Genomic DNA, 17822 nt, shown 5'->3' on the forward strand with positions numbered 1-17822 from the left:
ATAACAATACCATCAATATGGGTAAGTTGCGTTTTTGTGGGGTTTTTTTTGCCAGATACTTAGATATGTCTCCACATAAACACTGATCACACATTTATTTATAGGTTTTATTATCTTGTACATTGTGATTTTCATGATTTTATATGTTTTTTTAATCAATGATGTGTTAATACATTCACTATTTTGACTACTGAATATTTGGAAGGGCCTAAATTTTGCTTCCAGGCAAATGCCTCACTCATCCATTTTAACCTAGCATGGCTGGGTTGTTTCATCAGGGACAAAGGCCTGTCTATTTTGACTTAAAAAGGCCAACCCCGAAGGGGCTCCTCCAGCAGCAGAGAGGCCCCTGGAGATCAGCAGAAACCTTCTGCACAGTCCAGCCCTGCTTCTCATCCCCCCTTTCTTTCATCAGTGTTATTTCCAAAGATGCTTCTTCAGGTGAACCTCTGCCTGTTTCCCCTGGGTGGTACCAGGCAAGAGAAATGAACATGGATGCTCAGAGAGCCTGGGAAACTGTCCAAGGTCCCACAGTCCCCGTGTGCCGAGAATTCAGAATGGTCTCACACAAAGTCCTCGCTCTATCCTAGAGAGTAGGACCAGAAGAATGGGCACAGCCCAACAGTCAAAGGTAAAGCCAAAGACTCCTGCCATCCTCACACACCATCCTGATGTGCTGCGGTAAGGTTGTAAGATTTCCGGGCTGTCGGCCTGAGATGATTCCAGCCTTGTAAGCAGCAGAGTGATGCTCTTTCCCAAAGATGTCCGCATACCAATATCTAGAGCAGCGGGTGTGCTAGCTGCCAGGGCAAGAGAAACTGCAGGTGTGGCTGCATTTATGGGGGGAGCACCTTGCTCTGTCCGTCAGGAACCACTTCAGGCCACTGCGGGCACAGGCTCCTCACGAAAGGAGGAAGGAGACAGAAGTTAGACAAGATATGATGACAGAAACCCATTGGAGTCATGTGATCACGAGCCCCCTCCTCCCCACCTTCACACAGCACAAAAAAATGCAGGTGGCTTCTCAAACCTGGTGAGTTCAAAGAACAAACTCGACCTTAGAACTCCCATAGGAAGACAACTTGGTAACACCCTTCTTTTTCAGGCATTTCAGACTTCTAACCTAAGAGAGAGGAGAACTAACTTGGGCTGTTGGGAGCCAAGCACCCTGCAGTGATTTTTCTCGGAACAGCAGTAGGAGACTAGTACAGACCCCACCAAGGGCAGGGCTTTTTCTTCCGACATCAGGGCTTCTCCCCCTGTCACTCCGACTTGATCCTTAGCTGGAGGGGAACCCTAATGTAACTTGAAGAACTGGAGACAAGTGCAGCGAAGACTTCTCAGCTGTACAACATTAGACAATTTTTTTTTTAAAAAAAGAGCTTGGTTGTGTGGAAGGATTGATCATCAGAACTGGTACAGATGGCCGTGTTCTTCTGACAGATGGGAGTCTAAGATAGGCGGGACAGCTGCATGGAGGCAGCAGGATGATTGGATGATTGACAGAAAGGCAAGCACAATCCAGGAACTCTTTAGACAAGGACATTTTCTTTTTTTTTTTTTTTTTTACTTTTCTGATTTTTTCCACCAATTCTTCAGCAATGCTATCGTATTTTTCTTTTAAGATAACATTTTACAAGTATATTTCCTTTACTCAGTGATATTTGATTGATTTTGTGATATTTATCCGGAACTCAGACAATTGATTGTCCAGAACTCTTTAGTGTGTGGTAGCAGAAGACAAAATGCCTATTATTTTCACGCGGAACCAAGAGTTCTGTTTTTCTCTTGTTCCTTGCTGCCTTGGAAGAGAGTCCCGTTTCAGATTCTCTTGTAGTTGAGCAGTAGACGACTGACTTAGGGTCATGCTGTTAAACATTTGTGTCTAAAAGACACCGAGGCTTCTCATACAAGAGCTGAATGTTGGAGAATTTTCTATATTAGTTATTACGAAAGCGATAAAATTTCTTGGATAAGAGCCACAACAGGAAAATTTGAAGCATTAACTAAATATCTAAAATGTAAACAGAAGAGATTTCTGATTCAATAAAGTAAGGGGTTCTTCTGCGGAAGCAGACAAAGAGAGAGGACAGTCTGTTGTATCCATGAGAAGAGGGAGGGAAAGAGAGGCGGTCATAGTTTTATGGTTCAATGGCTAGGACCTTGAGCAACCTTGAAATGGTATTTTGCTCTAAGCATGTGTCAGCAAGGTGGCGTTTACAGTGGAGTCATTATCAGGCAGAGCCGTAGAACCCTTCCGGAGAATCATCTCTTCCTCCCTAAGGGCTCGCTGTCTTCACTTGCCTTCTGCCTCTTCTGATAAGTTCACTTTACCAGATAGCATCTTGTTTGTGCTGACCCCCTGAAGGACCGATACTCATCTATCTTATTGGATTGTGTTTTCTTGTTTGACTGATGCTAGCTCACAATGCCCCAGGACAGACATATGATCCCAGGAAGATGAAGGTGTTATTACTCACACTCAGCGAATGGCATAATAGGGAATCTTTAGGGCTCAGGGAAGCCAGACTGATTTGATCCTCTCCAAGTTTCTCCTCATCTTTCAAAGCAGTTGAGATGGTAGTTAAGGTGCATTTTTACACGACAATCAAACAATATATAAATATAAAACTCTTAACATGGTAAGAGCAATAAAAAGTTCGGAGAGTTCTATGCCAACACAATCCCAAAATGCAGGCATATGGATCTTTATGACTGCCTTTGGTTTGGGAATGTGTAAAGCCTTGCAGTAGTCTTAGTAGATGGCAGACATCTGGTAGAAAGGAAATAAATGGAGTTGCAGTATAGAGGCAGGTTTACTTGGGGTGCTATGGCAAGAAAATCACACACTTCAGGCCATCGCGGGCAACTTGATAAGACATTGTGTAAAAAAAAGGACAAAATGATGAAATGAAAATTTAATGTTTTCCCTATTTTTAATTAAAATATGCTTTTTAAAGGTAGAGGATTAGCTATGACTGGGTATAGGATGGGTAGTTTATGAGCAAACACGGCTTGCACAGAATACAGTGTTGGAGGCGGATGGTCGGCGGGCCTCCAGTGATGGTCTCATGCGTGGATAACTTAATGAGAGATCACAGACCAAAACAGGAAGCCAGAGGCAGCAGTGGGGGACAGTTATGAATTTTTTTATATAATAGTAATCTGGTCTTAGAGGCTCTAACTGGAGTCTTTGGAGAACTCCATTAATCTCTTCAGAGGTGAATGTTTAGGTGACGCAAACTGTTTAGGTGAGATGTGTGACCTTGCACTAGGTCACACACGTCAAGTTTCCACTAATTTTTAGTGTCAGAACACTAGGGCATATGCCTTGAGCACACACTCCCCTTGGGTGTGGGATCACCCTATATAAAGTTGTTATACATATATACACGTACATACATATAAACAATTTTATTATATTTTAATTTTAATTATATATACATACACACACATTGGTGAATGGATGTGGCAAATAAATAGTATTCTCTGAGTTCTTCCCCTCATTTCTAAAACGAAAGGACAGTAATCTGAAATGCTAAGAGGCGTATGCATTCCATAGGCAATGTCAATGACTTACTCATCACCAGAAGACACCCTGTTGTTGGAGACGAATGCCCTGACAAGGCATTTCAGAAATGTATGCATAGTGCATTTTATCTCCCTGCCAGCAGCCCCGGGCATTCCACTAGGAAACTGCATTCGGACAGAGCAGCCCATTCTTTGCACGGCCTCCTTAAAGGCAAGTTCCTCAGCATCATAGCTTGACAGCTGTGCTAGGGATAATCATTTGAGCACAGAAACAAGATTTAGCTGTAAAATATACGTAAGAATGTTTTTCTTGGAAGTGGTTCTGGGGGTTGACCCTCGAGGAGAGCCCTGTCAGTGTGCATGGAGGATGACGTCGCCTAGGTGTGAACAGGCTGAGTAATCTGCTGTCGGGTTCCTTTGTGGTCCCGTCCTTCTGGCAGGGGCTCCAGTATTGCTCCCTTATTAAGCACAAGGCAGGGCATTTCCCACCTGCTCTGTGAGCACTTCCTGCTCAAACCGCATTCCTGACAGCAGGTCAGTGTTGAATCAGCTGCCTCACATCTATAGGCTTGTTTGCATGTCAACAGGCTACCCTTAAGTACCATCTTAAACACCAGAAGACAGAGGCTTCAAAAGCCTAGAGAATTTGCCCCGAGTCACACTATTAAGAAGACTGTAACCCCAGACTATCTGATTCCAAAGCACAAGATGCTACGGGGGCCTCTCTGTTCTTATCCACGATTAGAGGCAGGTCAGACCGAGTACAAAGCGGTGTGCCTCATGCTGTTCTAAGTCAGAAAGAGTCTATTAAAATTATATTGAACCAAACTGTGCTCCTGTATTGCACTGTCTCCTTAGAAAATAACCATAGAGGATGGGTTAGAAACGGTTTTAAAACTGTACCTAACTATGTTTACAGTGTGACTCTCTAGCTGTCCCCTTTCAATTTGTTTTTGGTGCTGTTTGACAGGGTAGCATATCTTGTCTAGCTCTCTCAGTCACTGATGAAGGTTTTGCTACTCTTTTCTCCTTCCACTGTTTGCCTTCTGCCTGGTCCTCTGCCACCCACTGCAGTTCGGTTCTCAGCTGTTGAGGGAATAGCAGAGGGCTTCATTATTTTTTTCAAGTTAGTGTGGGTAAGAGGGAACAGAGCAGGTTCCTCCCAGATGCTGATTTCTGGTCAGCATGCTGCTTGGGCTCCCTGGATGAACATATTTCATCCATCCTGTGCCTAAGGAGAAAAACACCACTCCTGGCTCAGGTCGCTATGGTAACCGATGCGCAGCAGGCAGCTGCTGTTTCATTTAACATCCCTGGCTTTAAGAACTTGAGGGGAAAGTATACTTTCATATAAGAGAAAGGGGAAGGTGGGCAGTTTAATTAACGCATCTCAAGCTAATGCAAGGAAACAGGTCACTTGCACTGCTTGACCGTTATCTCTCTGAGTTCTATTTTAGGTCTGTATCAGATCTCAGTCATCAAAGGACAGGATCTTTCTCTCATCATGTGTGAAGCGCACAGAGTGGGCAAGAGAGGAGAAACAGGGGCTATGCCGGACCTTTAGCGGAGGATTTTTCCGATTTCTAAAGCCATCTCAGCTTGAGCGTATACAGAATTGCTTTCTCTTCTCTCTCCCACAAAGGAGGCCTGAGAGATGGGTTGCTAGGCAACCTCACACTGAAGTCTGGGGCGCTTTGAAATTAACATAGCTGACCTCCTCATCATCTCTGCAGCTATGCTATTCAAAACCACTTTGAGTCTGTAGGATTCAAGAAAGTAGATATAAAATGTAAATACAAAACAAAGAATAGGGGAAATAAATCCTTTTCAAGACAAGACCAAGATTCGCTCCATGAGCTGGGCAGCAGTCTGGAAGGATAGGTGGAGGGGAAAAACAGGGTTGGCTGTTGTGAATCAGAAACTCACATTGTTTAAAAATATAGGAAGACAACACTTTCCTCAGGATTTTTCGAAATATTTATAATTGCCATGTAGGCCATCATAGCAGAATCTGAAAATACTTTGGGTCCATGGAATGATAACTCAGTTTCTAATGATGCCATTGCTTTATGTGCTTTTAACAATACTCACTCTCGTTCTTCACCACATGGTGGTTTGTTGAAAGCTTCAGAGTCTCCTCTCTCCTTTCTGTCACTACCTCATTAATGTGACACTGTTGGCGTGGGAAGGGAGGAAATTCATTCTGCAGGGAGGGGAGCATTTAGAAGGAAATGGCAAAGGTGCTCTATGGAGCACAGCAGAGGCTTGTAGCTACAAGGCATTCTTTCATGTGACTTTTTCAATGCCCCATGCCACTAGGGTATGGTTATGGGGACATTTTAAGATAGGCTGCATGTATCAATACTAAAAATCAAAGTTGGCAGTGTGTGTGCTGGGCAGGGAGGACTGCAAACAAATGGCCTTCAGAGAGTTTGTGTTTGTTGTGGGTGCTGGGGTGAGGTAATTCTGAACCACTTTTTTTGGATTAATGAGCAATGAATGAGTTAGGATCCAGGGTTTCAGTATGAAGACTCATGTAAACAATTCTGATGGAAGCAAAAAGCTCTGTGGAATGATTTGGAATTATTGGAATTGATGGGATTTTGTGATTCCTAAAATATACATGTACACATGAAAAAAGTACAGCTATGTGATCCATATATACGTGTTTTCATACATGTATACATGTTTACTAACTGCAGAAAGGGCAGAATTTTATACCCTGGGATCAAAGAACAGATTTTGTATCCATATTTCGATTATTTTTTTCTTTATTTATTTGTTGTAGAAACGTGTGGATACAAGGATTCTTTTATGTGTGAGGAAAATGGAGGGTGATCTGTGGGTGTCAGGTCCCATTTTTCATTCTGTTGGTTCTAAGGATCAAACTCCTGTCATCAGATTTGGCAGAAAATGATTTCAACCACTGAGCTGGCTATCTCTTCTTCTACCTCAGGTTTGAATTTCAAATATCAACCCCCCAAAAGAGAATCATGTCTTTTCAGTCTTATTTAAATGCCACAGAAAGGAAATGCTTGGATTCCAAGGCCCTGGGCAGAGTGATTAGAAACTGAATCTAGTGGAGCTTCTCATGCTGGAAAGTAAGGAAGCACATACAGTAGATGGAAGTTTCTGTCCCGTCTGGTCCCACGGTCATTCAGTCCCAAAGAAACACACAGAGGTTTATATGAACTCTAAACTGTTTAGCCTACTAGCTCAGGCTTATTATTAACTAGCTCTTACAACTTAATTTAACCCATAATTCTTGTCTATGTTTAGTCACGTGGTCTGGTACCTTTTCCCAGTAAAGCAATCTCTTCTTGCTTCCTCTATGTCTGGCTTGTGACTGTACCTCTGCTTTTCCTCTTCCCAGAATTCTCCTAGTCTGCTTGCCCCACCCACACTTCTTGCCTGGCTACTGGCCAAACAGCATTTTATTAAAACAGTATAATTAACAAATCTTGACAGCATAATGTAACGTGAGGGCCAGCTTGTTGGGGTTTCCGTCCCGCCCGGTACCCCAACAGCTGGCAAATCCCAAAGAGAAATTACACACAGGACTCCATAAGGTTATAAACTGATTGGCTCATTAGGTCAGGCTTCTTGTTAACTCTTATAACTTATATTAACCCATTATTCTCATCTATGTTAGCCATAATGGCTCCGTACCTTTCTCAGCTGGGCAAGTTACATGCTGCCTCTTCAGTGATCTGCGCAGGAGTGGAGAGAGAGCTTCCTGTGTCCCAGAATACTCCCAGTCTCTTTGCTCCACCCCTACTTCCTGTCTGGCTTTCCCGCCTATACTGCCTGCTTGGCCGATCAGCGTTTTATTAAAATATGATTGACAGAATACAGATAATTCTCCCTCATCATTTCCCTCTTTTTTTTTTTAAACAAAGGAAAATACCCATAATCCATTTGTTGGGAATGTGGGCGTAGTATTTCATGCTACTTCCTGCTGGTTGGGGGCGCTGATAATCTTATGGGGACCTAAAGAAAATTTAGAGTTATCATCAAGTCCTGACTGGAGTATCCTGTGAGTCTTGATCATCTCAGGCAGCAGTCTTGAACCTGTTCTGGATGAAGAACTCAGACATCTGTGCCATCTATTCCTGTCGGAGATTTCTCAGGTGGCCTCCCTTGGTCAAAGGTGATTTTTCTTAACTCTGAATAAATCCAGAGCCTCTCGTTTTCTGTGGAAACAAAAGCAGAATCTCTTCTCCAAAGTAGCATACCTTTTGACTTCAATTTTGAAGCCAAGGTATTTTCAAAATACCTATCTTGGGTTAGTTCAGCAGCATTTATAAACAACAGTCCTTTAGCAGCTGTTGCTCCTTCCTCAGCATTCAAACAATTTAAAGAGAGAATAATAGCATACAGTATCAAGATTCTCTGTTTATTTTCCATCTTTATTTTAACCTCTATTTCTTTTATTTTTACTTTTATTTTTTGAGACTGGTTCTCTGTATATCTTTGTCCTGGAATAACTCTGTAGACCAGGCTGTCCTTGAACTCAGAGATCCCACTGTCTCAGCCTCCCCAGCACTGGGATTAAAGGTGTGTGCTACCACACCTTGAACTCACAGAGATCTGTCTCTGCCTCCCAGGCATTGGGATTAAAGGTGTGTACTACCACACCTTGAGGTTACAGAGGTCAATCTACCTCTACCCCTTGAAGTCACAGAGGTCAATATGCCTCTGCCTCCCAGGCATTGGGATTAAAGGTGTGTACCACCACACCCAACTACTCTCTTTCTTTCCTTTTAACTTTAAGAACTTTAACTTTCAGCCTGCATATACACACAGTAAACCATTTAGAGGTTTTCTTCCTCTTTGAATCTCTCTTTACTGTATATTTTTCTTTTTCTGACTACATAAGCCTTTAATTTACTAAGCAATATGGAGAGCCGTGGCTTTGACGGCTAGATCCAGCTCATTTTTTAGCTTTCCAGCCTCACGGCTGAGATACCAGCCAGAGCTGTGTTCACTGCCATAACTCTATGGCGTTTCAAGGTCCTTGCCAGCAAGCAAACTGCAACATTTCGTTCACAGACCACACTCAGTAGGACTGCCTGCCTGAAAGAGTCAGAGATTGCCTTGGCAGGACAGACCAGAAAGCCAACATTTTAAAACAGCACAGCTTTTTTCCTGCTACAGCTTAAAACCGAAAAGCATGCGTTCAGCTTTTCATCAACACTGTTTAAGTGCTTCGCGGCAGGACCTCTTAAAAGAGCTGCAAGGTTTTGCAGCTAAAGCTGAGTCAGGAAGCGTCTCTTAGATGAGAGCATTTGCTTGCCTCTAGCAAACAGAGCAGACCCGAGAAATTGCTGCTACCAACAAACCATGCATAATGCTGTTATTTTGTTCTAGAATTACTTCCCAAGCTGTCTCAGGCTTTATGTGGATACAGTTGTCCACACGTTGGCGCCATTTGTAACGTGAGGGCCAGCTTGTTGGGGTTTCCGTCCCGCCCGGTACCCCAACAGCCGGCAAATCCCAAAGAGAAATTACACACAGGACTCCATAAGGTTATAAACTGATTGGCTCATTAGGTCAGGCTTCTTGTTAACTCTTATAACTTATATTAACCCATTATTCTCATCTATGTTAGCCATAATGGCTCCGTACCTTTCTCAGCTGGGCAAGTTACATGCTGCCTCTTCAGTGATCTGCGCAGGAGTGGAGAGAGAGCTTCCTGTGTCCCAGAATACTCCCAGTCTCTTTGCTCCACCCCTACTTCCTGTCTGGCTTTCCCGCCTATACTGCCTGCTTGGCCGATCAGCGTTTTATTAAAATATGATTGACAGAATACAGATAATTCTCCCTCATCAGCATAAAGAGCATGATTCCACGGCAACACACACACACACGAATGATACAGGGTGTCACAAGGACACAGGAACTGGCTGAATGGACTTCAGGTGCCAAATGTGAAAAAGTTTGAGCACCAGAATTTTTTTTGTTTAGTTTTGGTTTTCTTTTCTCCAGCCATCTTAACTGTTGCCTTTTGTCTCTTGTATGTGCCCAAACACAGTATGATTCTTTCTGCTTTTAAAACTTTTTGTCCCTATCTATCCTCTTCTCAATATCCTCCATTTTATTTAGTTTCATTATCTATACTCATTTTCCACTCCTTCTGTACGTACATGCATACATACATTAAATTAGGATTCTTCTGTAATAGAGAAAATGCAATTTTATTTTTTCTGATACAGGGTTACTTCAGAAAACATAACCATATTTATTATAACCATATAATAATAGCTTCTCAGCATTGAATTTTGGATTATCAGTTTGAAATAGGTCTCTCATGCTGCATATATACTTATAATTTTATGTGTCACACAACTGAAATCTTAATTTTTTTTTGTTTCCGTTAGACTTGTTTATTCAAGTATCCGAAAACACTCTTTCCACTTCCTCCCCTCCTCCCAATACCCTCCCGCTCCCCCCACTCCCCCCACTCCCTCTCCTCCTCCCTCACCATTCCTGAGAGCAGTCAGGGTTTCCTGCCCTGTGGGAAATCCAAGTTCCTTCCCCCTCCCTCCAGGTCCAGGAAGGGAGCACCAGAATTATTAACGACATTAACAAATTATGAAAGATCCTGAAAACCTGAAATTCATTACCCTACAGGCTAAATTATAAATTTAAAATGGAGATAATATCCTTTTATACGGCAAACTGTGGTTGCTGAATGCTATACATTGGTGGAGAAGGGGGTAATATTGTTTATGGCCATCAAGAGGAAATGGGATCAGACCAGACTAACAACACAGGTAGAGGGAGTTTTGGAAGAAGATTGGGAAGCCCTTGTGATCCCCAAAGCATCTCTTTATAGATTTACAGTTGTAAGGAGAAATAAAGCTATACATGCAGAACTCTGAGTAATCAAAGCTAATTCACCCGCCGGGAAAATGGACATGTGTGTTTTTTTTAGATGTGATTCTCTGAGGACATAACACTCATGTTCTGTGCTGGCCATGGATATTTATGATCTCAAGTGGAATTATCAGATAAACCCAAAATAAGTAGTATTACAGCATAAACATCAGGTGCTGTCGTGGACTGTGGTTACCTAGAAAATGCATGGCATAAAAAAGAAAGTTTGAAACGTAAAGATTTATTTATTTTATGCATATGAGTGCTCTATTGCATGTATACCTTTCTGCCGGAAGAAGGCATCAGATCTGACTATAGATGGTTGAGAGCCACCATGTGGTTGCTGGAAATTGAACTCAGGACCTCTGAAAGAGCAGTCAGTGCTCTTAACAATTAAGCCATCTCTCCAGCTCCAAAGCTTAAAATTTAAACAAGGCTAAAAAGAAAGCAGTTGACCAGAGAGTGGATCCTAATCCAGGGGGTGAAGCTGGGAGTGGGGAAAGACCCTATGGCATCAATTGGCAGTCGGAGGCGAGAAGGTATTGTATCCATTCTGAATTCCCTAATGCTGATAATGGCAACAGTTTCACTACACAGACAACTGTCTTCTTAGGGAAGAAATAATAGAGGGTAGAGGTGTGTGTAACTCACATGCTACTCAACCCAATCTTGGGACGCTCTGAAAAAACAAGCCATGGTTATTTATATGTGACTGTGTAAATGCATATAAAAATTGTACTTATGCAAAGATAAAATATTAGATACTTTAAAAGTCTCCGGGTAAATATCTGTTTTCGTGTGGGAGCCTCTGCAGTCTTTTCGTCTATGCAAGTTCCTACAAATCTGAAATGATTTCCAAAGGAGTTGTTTACTTAACAACTCATATCTGTTTGTGGAAAAATTAATTTATACTGGAAGGCAAATGGATCCTTAACATTTTAAGAAACATATGAAGGGCCGGACTGATAGCCTAGTGAGTATTTATAAAGAAGCCTGGCGAGGTGAGTTCTGTTCCCCAGAATCCACATAAAGAAATGGAGGCGTGATGATTCCACTCTGTAACCCAGCACTGGAGAAGAAAAGACAGGTTTATTTCTGGGGCTTGTCGGTCATCTTAGCATACCTGGCGAGTTCCAGGACAATGAGACACTCTGCCTCAACACACAAATGACAAAACGTAAACCATGTGGATGATCCCTAGGCATGAAAGCTAATGTTTTTCTCTGACCTCTATGTGCTTGGATACACATATAGACATGCACATGTGCACACATCCAAAACCCATGTACATGCGCGCGCACACACACACCACAAGCACACACATACACACCACACACACAGGAACAAAACCAGACAAATATATGATTAGTCAACACATCCAACAAGACATGTTTTGACTGCAGAGAAATGACACCAGGTTATAGGCCCATGTCTATCTTGTGTGGCATGTGTTCACATATTTTAAATTTGCGTATGTATACACACATATACATATATACATATATATGTGTGTGTGTGTGTGTGTGTGTGTGTGTGTGTAGACTTTCCTCGACTCTGTGATTCTTGCATCACACTATCTTCTGCACTTTATCATGTCCGTCCTGGTGAGCGTGAATAGCAATTGTCCATAACCACTGCTATCAGGCAGGAGTTTTCATACACGGAATCGGCTGATTTCAATGGTCTCACTGTAGTTTCGTGGAAAGAACACCTCTGCAGGTCAGCATTTTGACTTCACTATTTTTCCAGAGAGCAGCTAAGCTTTGAGAGCCTTCCAGTGATAGCTGAATCAGAGTGATGCTGCCGACTACCGCCAAGCACCTGTCCTGCTGCAAGTGCTTTCTCAGGCGCTTACATCACTTCCCCACTAAAAATACAACCAGGCTGCCTTGGGCGGAAACGGAAGTAGTAATTACCTTCTTAAAATATCCCTGTTTTCTTAAAAACAGCTTCAGATTGCCAAAAGAACTTGCTTGAAGGAAGATAAAAATAACCCACACTATCTGAAAGCAGGCTGGCTTAAAGACTGCCTTCTCTTCTAAGGTTCACCCCTCGGAAGGAGGCATTCAAAACCCGGTTGCTCAGCTGTCTTCATTTATGGGCTCAGATTGCATTCGTGGGCACCGTGCCAGCTTTACTGATGAGCGCTGTAAGGCAGATTGCAAAGGGCAGCGTTTGCCTCAAAAACATCTGGCTCTAAAGAAAGGTAGGAGGAGCTAGGTGACACATTTTTGCTCAGAACTAGGATATATCACGTCTAGTGCCACACCCTCCCTGGCCCCATCTCAGATCTGTATCTGTAAGGCAGACTTCTAACAACCGCAACTCAGAACATGGAAGTAACTGGGAAAGTCCCTCAAGTCCAACCCAAACAGGGGCCAAGACTCCATGTTTAAGCAGGACAAGGGGCTGCCCTTTGGTCAAAGACTATTTACTATAAAACAGCGAAAGCCCGTTAGCATAAGTGTTCCTCCCACCACCTCTGAACATGCCGTCTTCCTCTGAAGTTTTCTTTCTTCATTTCTTTACAAAATTGTGCAGCTCTGACTCGTTCTTCGAAAGTTCCTGCACCCCACTGATTTCCTACTTCCATTTTCCCAAATCTTTGAATTCTTGTCCCTTCAGTATTGACTGGCTTTTCCACATAAATATTTTAATACCAAATACTTCTTAAAAATTAACCAGGTAAGTCAAAACTTCTCTTAACCCTTTTCTGTCCACTGTCCTTTATTTAAATATTATATTTCTAAATATCTATCTATTCTGTCTCCTGATCCTTGCCTTCCTTTCTCAGGGTGTCACTAGTCTAGATAGCTCTGTGCCCCTGTGGGTGAGGAATTCTCCGTGTGATCCTTCAAGGGCTCCTCTGTCCTGTCAGTCAGTGCCGTTTCCTGAAAGTCTCTTTTCTGTCTTCTCACTCTGGATCTCAGGCAATCAAAGGAAATTAGAATACATTTTGTAGGAAGAATTAGAGAAATTTGACTTAGGAAATGAATGTCAGCTCTTTTTACTGACTCATATTTGCTGAAAGCTTTGAACAGTGAAAGGGAAGTCTGCTAAGGTTGCCCTCTAAAAATTACATTTAAAATGTCCCATTTTTGTTGCAAAATGTTTATTGTCATTGGCTTTCATCATGGCAAAGAAATAATTATAACTCAGTTTAAATTATAATTATAAAACAAGAATATATAAATATATATGGTATATATATATATATATTCAGTCTTGTGTATGTATGTATGTGAGGACTGTTATATATGGGGCTGGTTTATTTTTTTAATTTTTGGGAAATGAATATACAATTTGAACAGTTATATGTCTCAGCTTTTACAATTTAAACAGTTAAATATCATTGGAAAAATTTACGGAGTGTTTGAATATATTTAATATCTACATAGCAACCCATCATTAGATAAACATGAATATATTTAGCTATTTTTTGTTTTTAATGTGAGAGTGTCAGTTCAGCAACAACAACAACAACAACAACAAAAAAGCTGTGCTCCCTCCATCCCTGGGGCCTGCTTGCCCACGGCCCCTCCATCCCTGGGGCAGTGCTGCCCACGAGCCCCTCCATCCCTGAGGCCGTGCTCCCCACGGCCCCTCCATCCCTGAGGCCATGCTGCCCGCGGCCCCTCCATCCCTGAGTACTCCCGCTGGTGCTTCTCTAAACAGGACAGGTGGTCTGGGGAAAGACTCGCTGTGCGAGCTTCTTTCTACTGCAGTGCATAAGCACAGCGCTGGCCTTCCATGCATTATTTATAAAGAGCTCAATCAGCACCAACAGTGCCACATGAGTCTCTCTGGAAATGATTCATCTTCTTTGGTCGCTCTTCTCAGAATCTTGATTCCAGTCTACTTGAACCCTAGTCTAAAGTTCAACCTCAATCCCTCCACCATTCCTGCAGAAAGCCCTTCCCTCCCAGGCTTGCTCTGGTTTTTCTTGGCTTTGGGGAAAGAAAATTATTTCCACCTGGGGGTACCCCCACTTATCACACTAGAACTGTTAAAATCAAAGCAGGCTAAACTTACAAACACTCCCTTTTCCCTAAGGGTGTATATTGAGAGCCAGGCTCCATGGAAGCTTCTTCTACCTATGGGACTTCTGACTCTTCTCCATCCTGAAGGCAGGCACAAACTTCTACTCAATGCACTGTGACTGTTGGAAGTGTAGTTTGGAGTGGTAGCTGCCTAATCTGAGCTTCAAGTTTCACATACTTGCGATTTAGAGATGTCATTAAAAAAAAATCAACTCAGCGGAAAAAAAATTCTAAGGCAGTCAATACTGGAAAGTTTACATAGGGTGGCAGGAACCAGAGTGGTAGGGTGGTTACATTGAAACAAGCCTGGGTTTGACAATGGCATTTCTAAAGTGATTAAGAAAAATAAAGAAAGGAGTAGGGGGTGCTGGAGAGATGGCTCAGAGGTTAAGAGCACTGACTGTTCTTCCAGAGGTCCTGAGTTCAATACCCAGCAACCACATGGTGGCTCACAACCATCTGTAATGAGATCTGGTGCCCTCTTCTGGCCTGCAGGCATACATGCAGACAAAACACTGTATACATAATAAATAAATAAAAATATTTAAAAAAAAAAAAAAAGAAAGGAGTAGGGCCGTTCAGGGACTGTGCCCTGAGCACCCACCCTCGGAGATGCACTTGCTCCAGCATGGCTGTACTCCTAAAGGTTCATAATGTTCACAAACAGCACTACCAAGTTGGGGACCAAGTGTGCAAATACACGAGTCCGTGCGGGGCTGTCTCACAGTCCAATCCCCTGCACGTGCACACTCTCTGCTAAGGAAAAAAATAAGCATTGTGTGGAAGCTGAAGGGGGCAGAGGAGCCAATGAGGAGTCTCACCACTGGGGAAGAAGAATTCTCTTTCAGCAGCTGTTAATGCTCACAGTTCATCACATAGTGGCTGGACAGTTTGGAGTCTCTAGAATGGGAATAACACATTTTCCCAGAGTTGTGATGAGCCAGTGTTGTAAGACATGTAAAAGTGTTTTTATTAGATATGAAATAGATCCTAAATGCCATTATCAGAGTTTTATGAAATGCTAGGCTTGCAATTTTGGTGAAGAATGACTAAAATTTTATAGCACATAATTGGTACTAATGGGACACTAAAATCACGGAGATGTGACACCCAAAGTAATTTATTTTAAAGAAAACCAATTACTAAAATATTTGATTGCAAGTGAAAATAAAACTGAAGATTATTATATTTTTAAAGAACTGAAGAAGATGTAGATGAGACACTGAAGAGAACCCTAAGGACTGAGCTGGTTAAGATTCGGGCATTTTGATATAACAAAGCTGAGCCTGGCTATGGAAGAGAGCAACTAGCCAGGGCAGGGCCTGCATCTGCGCTCCCCTTCTGTGTTTTCTGAGTCCCTGGTGACCAAAAGCAACGCCCACCCTTCTCAGCAGACCTGTGCCTCGGACACATTAGATACACGACTGGGATACTTCAGACTCAGTCCTGTGGCTTTCGGGTAAGAACTGCCGGGCTACCTATTTAAACAGGTTTCAGAAAGTGGCCATTTAATGCCGCACTAACTTTGAGAGTAGGAAGCACAAACATCACGAAGGGAGGCAAAGCTGTTAAACTTTTCCAGGAAAGGTTTTTCTAAGAAATGCCATTTCCTCCAACAGGTAACAAACACTGCAGACTGTCCTGTGAGATTACCTTTATTCTACAAAACAGCGTATCTTTTGTGTTCTGAGAAAAATGTAAACCAGATATTGACAAAAAAATCTTTATTAAAATATACGATTAAAATCTTTTTTATAAATTACATGAGATTATATCATAAACTATAATAAAAATTAACAGATAACTATAGACTTTAAATAGGATTGTTGAAAATCTAATGCTCTTTAGAAAAGCTATAACACCTAGACCTTAACAAAAATATCCTCTGTAGACAGGAGCTAGCCTTTATCACCCCAGTTGCGCCTACAGAAGAGGAACGTCGGCTCTTACCCAGCCTCTCCACCAGCAAACCCCACAGAAGATATTCATCTGTGGACAGCAGCAGCCTCTGCTGGAGAAGGGGGGACAGGCTTCTGTGACCATGTCAGCTGGAGCTGTGTGACATCCCTGCCACCTCCTGCTCAACAGCTCAAAGAAAACAATCATTTTCAAGGTCTTAAAGATGCACGTGCCTTATCAAGTATGTCCTTTCTGATTTTGGGGTATGCTGGATGCGCTTCAAGAACCTGGGAAAGAGAGCCAAAATAACCTGTAATGAACTGTTGAGAACGAGTGACAGAGGAGGGTTATCTGTCTATGTGTTACTTTCATTGGTTAATAAAGAAACTGCCTTGTCCCTTTTATAGGACATAAAATTAGGTAGGTGGAGAAAACAGAACAGAATGCTGGGAAGAAGGGAAGTGAGTTAGACGCTATAGCTCTCCTCTCCAAGATGGACGCAGGTTAAGATCCTTCCCGGTAAGCCACCACCTCGTGGTGCTACACAGATTATTAGAAATGGGTTGATTCAATATATAAGAGTTAACCAATAAGAGGTTACAGATAATGAGTCAAGCAGTTTCCGTGTAATACAGTTTCCGTGTAATTATTTCTGGTAAAGCTAGCGGGGTGGGTGGCGGGAAGCAGCCCGCCGTTCCTTTTACAAACGAGGGAACTATGACTCTTACTATAAATGGGCATTATGGCCAAGATGTCACTGTATTGACACCGTAACTGTAAGTTTGCAAAGGCGACCATAGCTGTAGTGGTGACTCATTCAGATGAGCAGGTAGGAGCAGCAGAATATGGAACCACATGTGGAAACATCCCATACACGCTTCCTAAACAGATGGCTTAGAGGGCCACTTGTAAGACTTCTGTTACTTAGTTACTTCAGCTGGCTAACAAACTCTGGGCAATGAAATTAGAGGGAGCATGCATCAGCTTTCCCTGGACTGTTGAGACTCAGATTCTGAAAATGCCGTGTCTAAGAGTGAGGAGCTACCAGTTTAAAAAGGCAGATCCCCACCAGTGACCCTAATATGCACTAGGATGCATAGCCTTGCACGGCCTCTGTAGCATCCATAGATACCTTAGTGAGAAACACTGCCTTACAGATTAAGCAGTCAATAGCAGTCCCCTCCCCAGATGTTCACTACAACAAGGTGGGAACATAACTATCTGATCGAAGGGACCTGAAACCATTTTAAGGCGCTTATTCTGGAACTCTTGCCTTGCATGGAGGATCACTGAGACATGGCAGGTACAAAGAAGCTGTGGAAATTCTAAACCTGGAAAGAACTTACATATGCTATTTTATTGTGGGGTTTTAATGGAATGAAGTGCAAAAGTACTTTTTATAGAGTAATTTTATCTGTAATTTACAAATCAAAATTCTCTAATAAATAGATTTAAATATAGTCACAAAAAGTT

General features: G+C 42.4%; 1 protein-coding gene and 1 long non-coding RNA gene across 4 annotated transcripts in view; one reads left to right on the plus strand and one right to left on the minus strand.

Moving 5' to 3' along the window:
• The first annotated feature begins 371 nt into the window (after positions 1-371).
• Positions 372-17822, plus strand: part of LOC146890419 (uncharacterized) — a 59893-nt gene continuing 42442 nt past the window's right edge. Inside the window, exon 1 of one of the 2 annotated variants that reach the window (XR_014998826.2) lies at positions 372-631. This is a non-coding gene — a long non-coding RNA (uncharacterized LOC146890419). The remainder of the gene's footprint in view (positions 632-17822) is intronic. The other variant, XR_014998825.2, reaches the window with a different exon arrangement.
• The window catches only part of Ttc21b (tetratricopeptide repeat domain 21B), a 63293-nt gene continuing 61630 nt past the window's right edge, over positions 16160-17822 (minus strand). For both annotated transcript variants that reach the window (XM_048425829.3, XM_048425828.3), the window contains exon 29: positions 16160-16636. In XM_048425829.3, coding sequence (XP_048281786.2) covers positions 16559-16636 — 78 coding nt within the window. In that variant the 3' untranslated portion in view covers positions 16160-16558. The remainder of the gene's footprint in view (positions 16637-17822) is intronic.

This window comes from Myodes glareolus, chromosome 21, assembly GCF_982192425.1.
Source record: "Myodes glareolus chromosome 21, mMyoGla1.1, whole genome shotgun sequence".
Lineage (NCBI taxonomy): Eukaryota > Metazoa > Chordata > Mammalia > Rodentia > Cricetidae > Myodes > Myodes glareolus.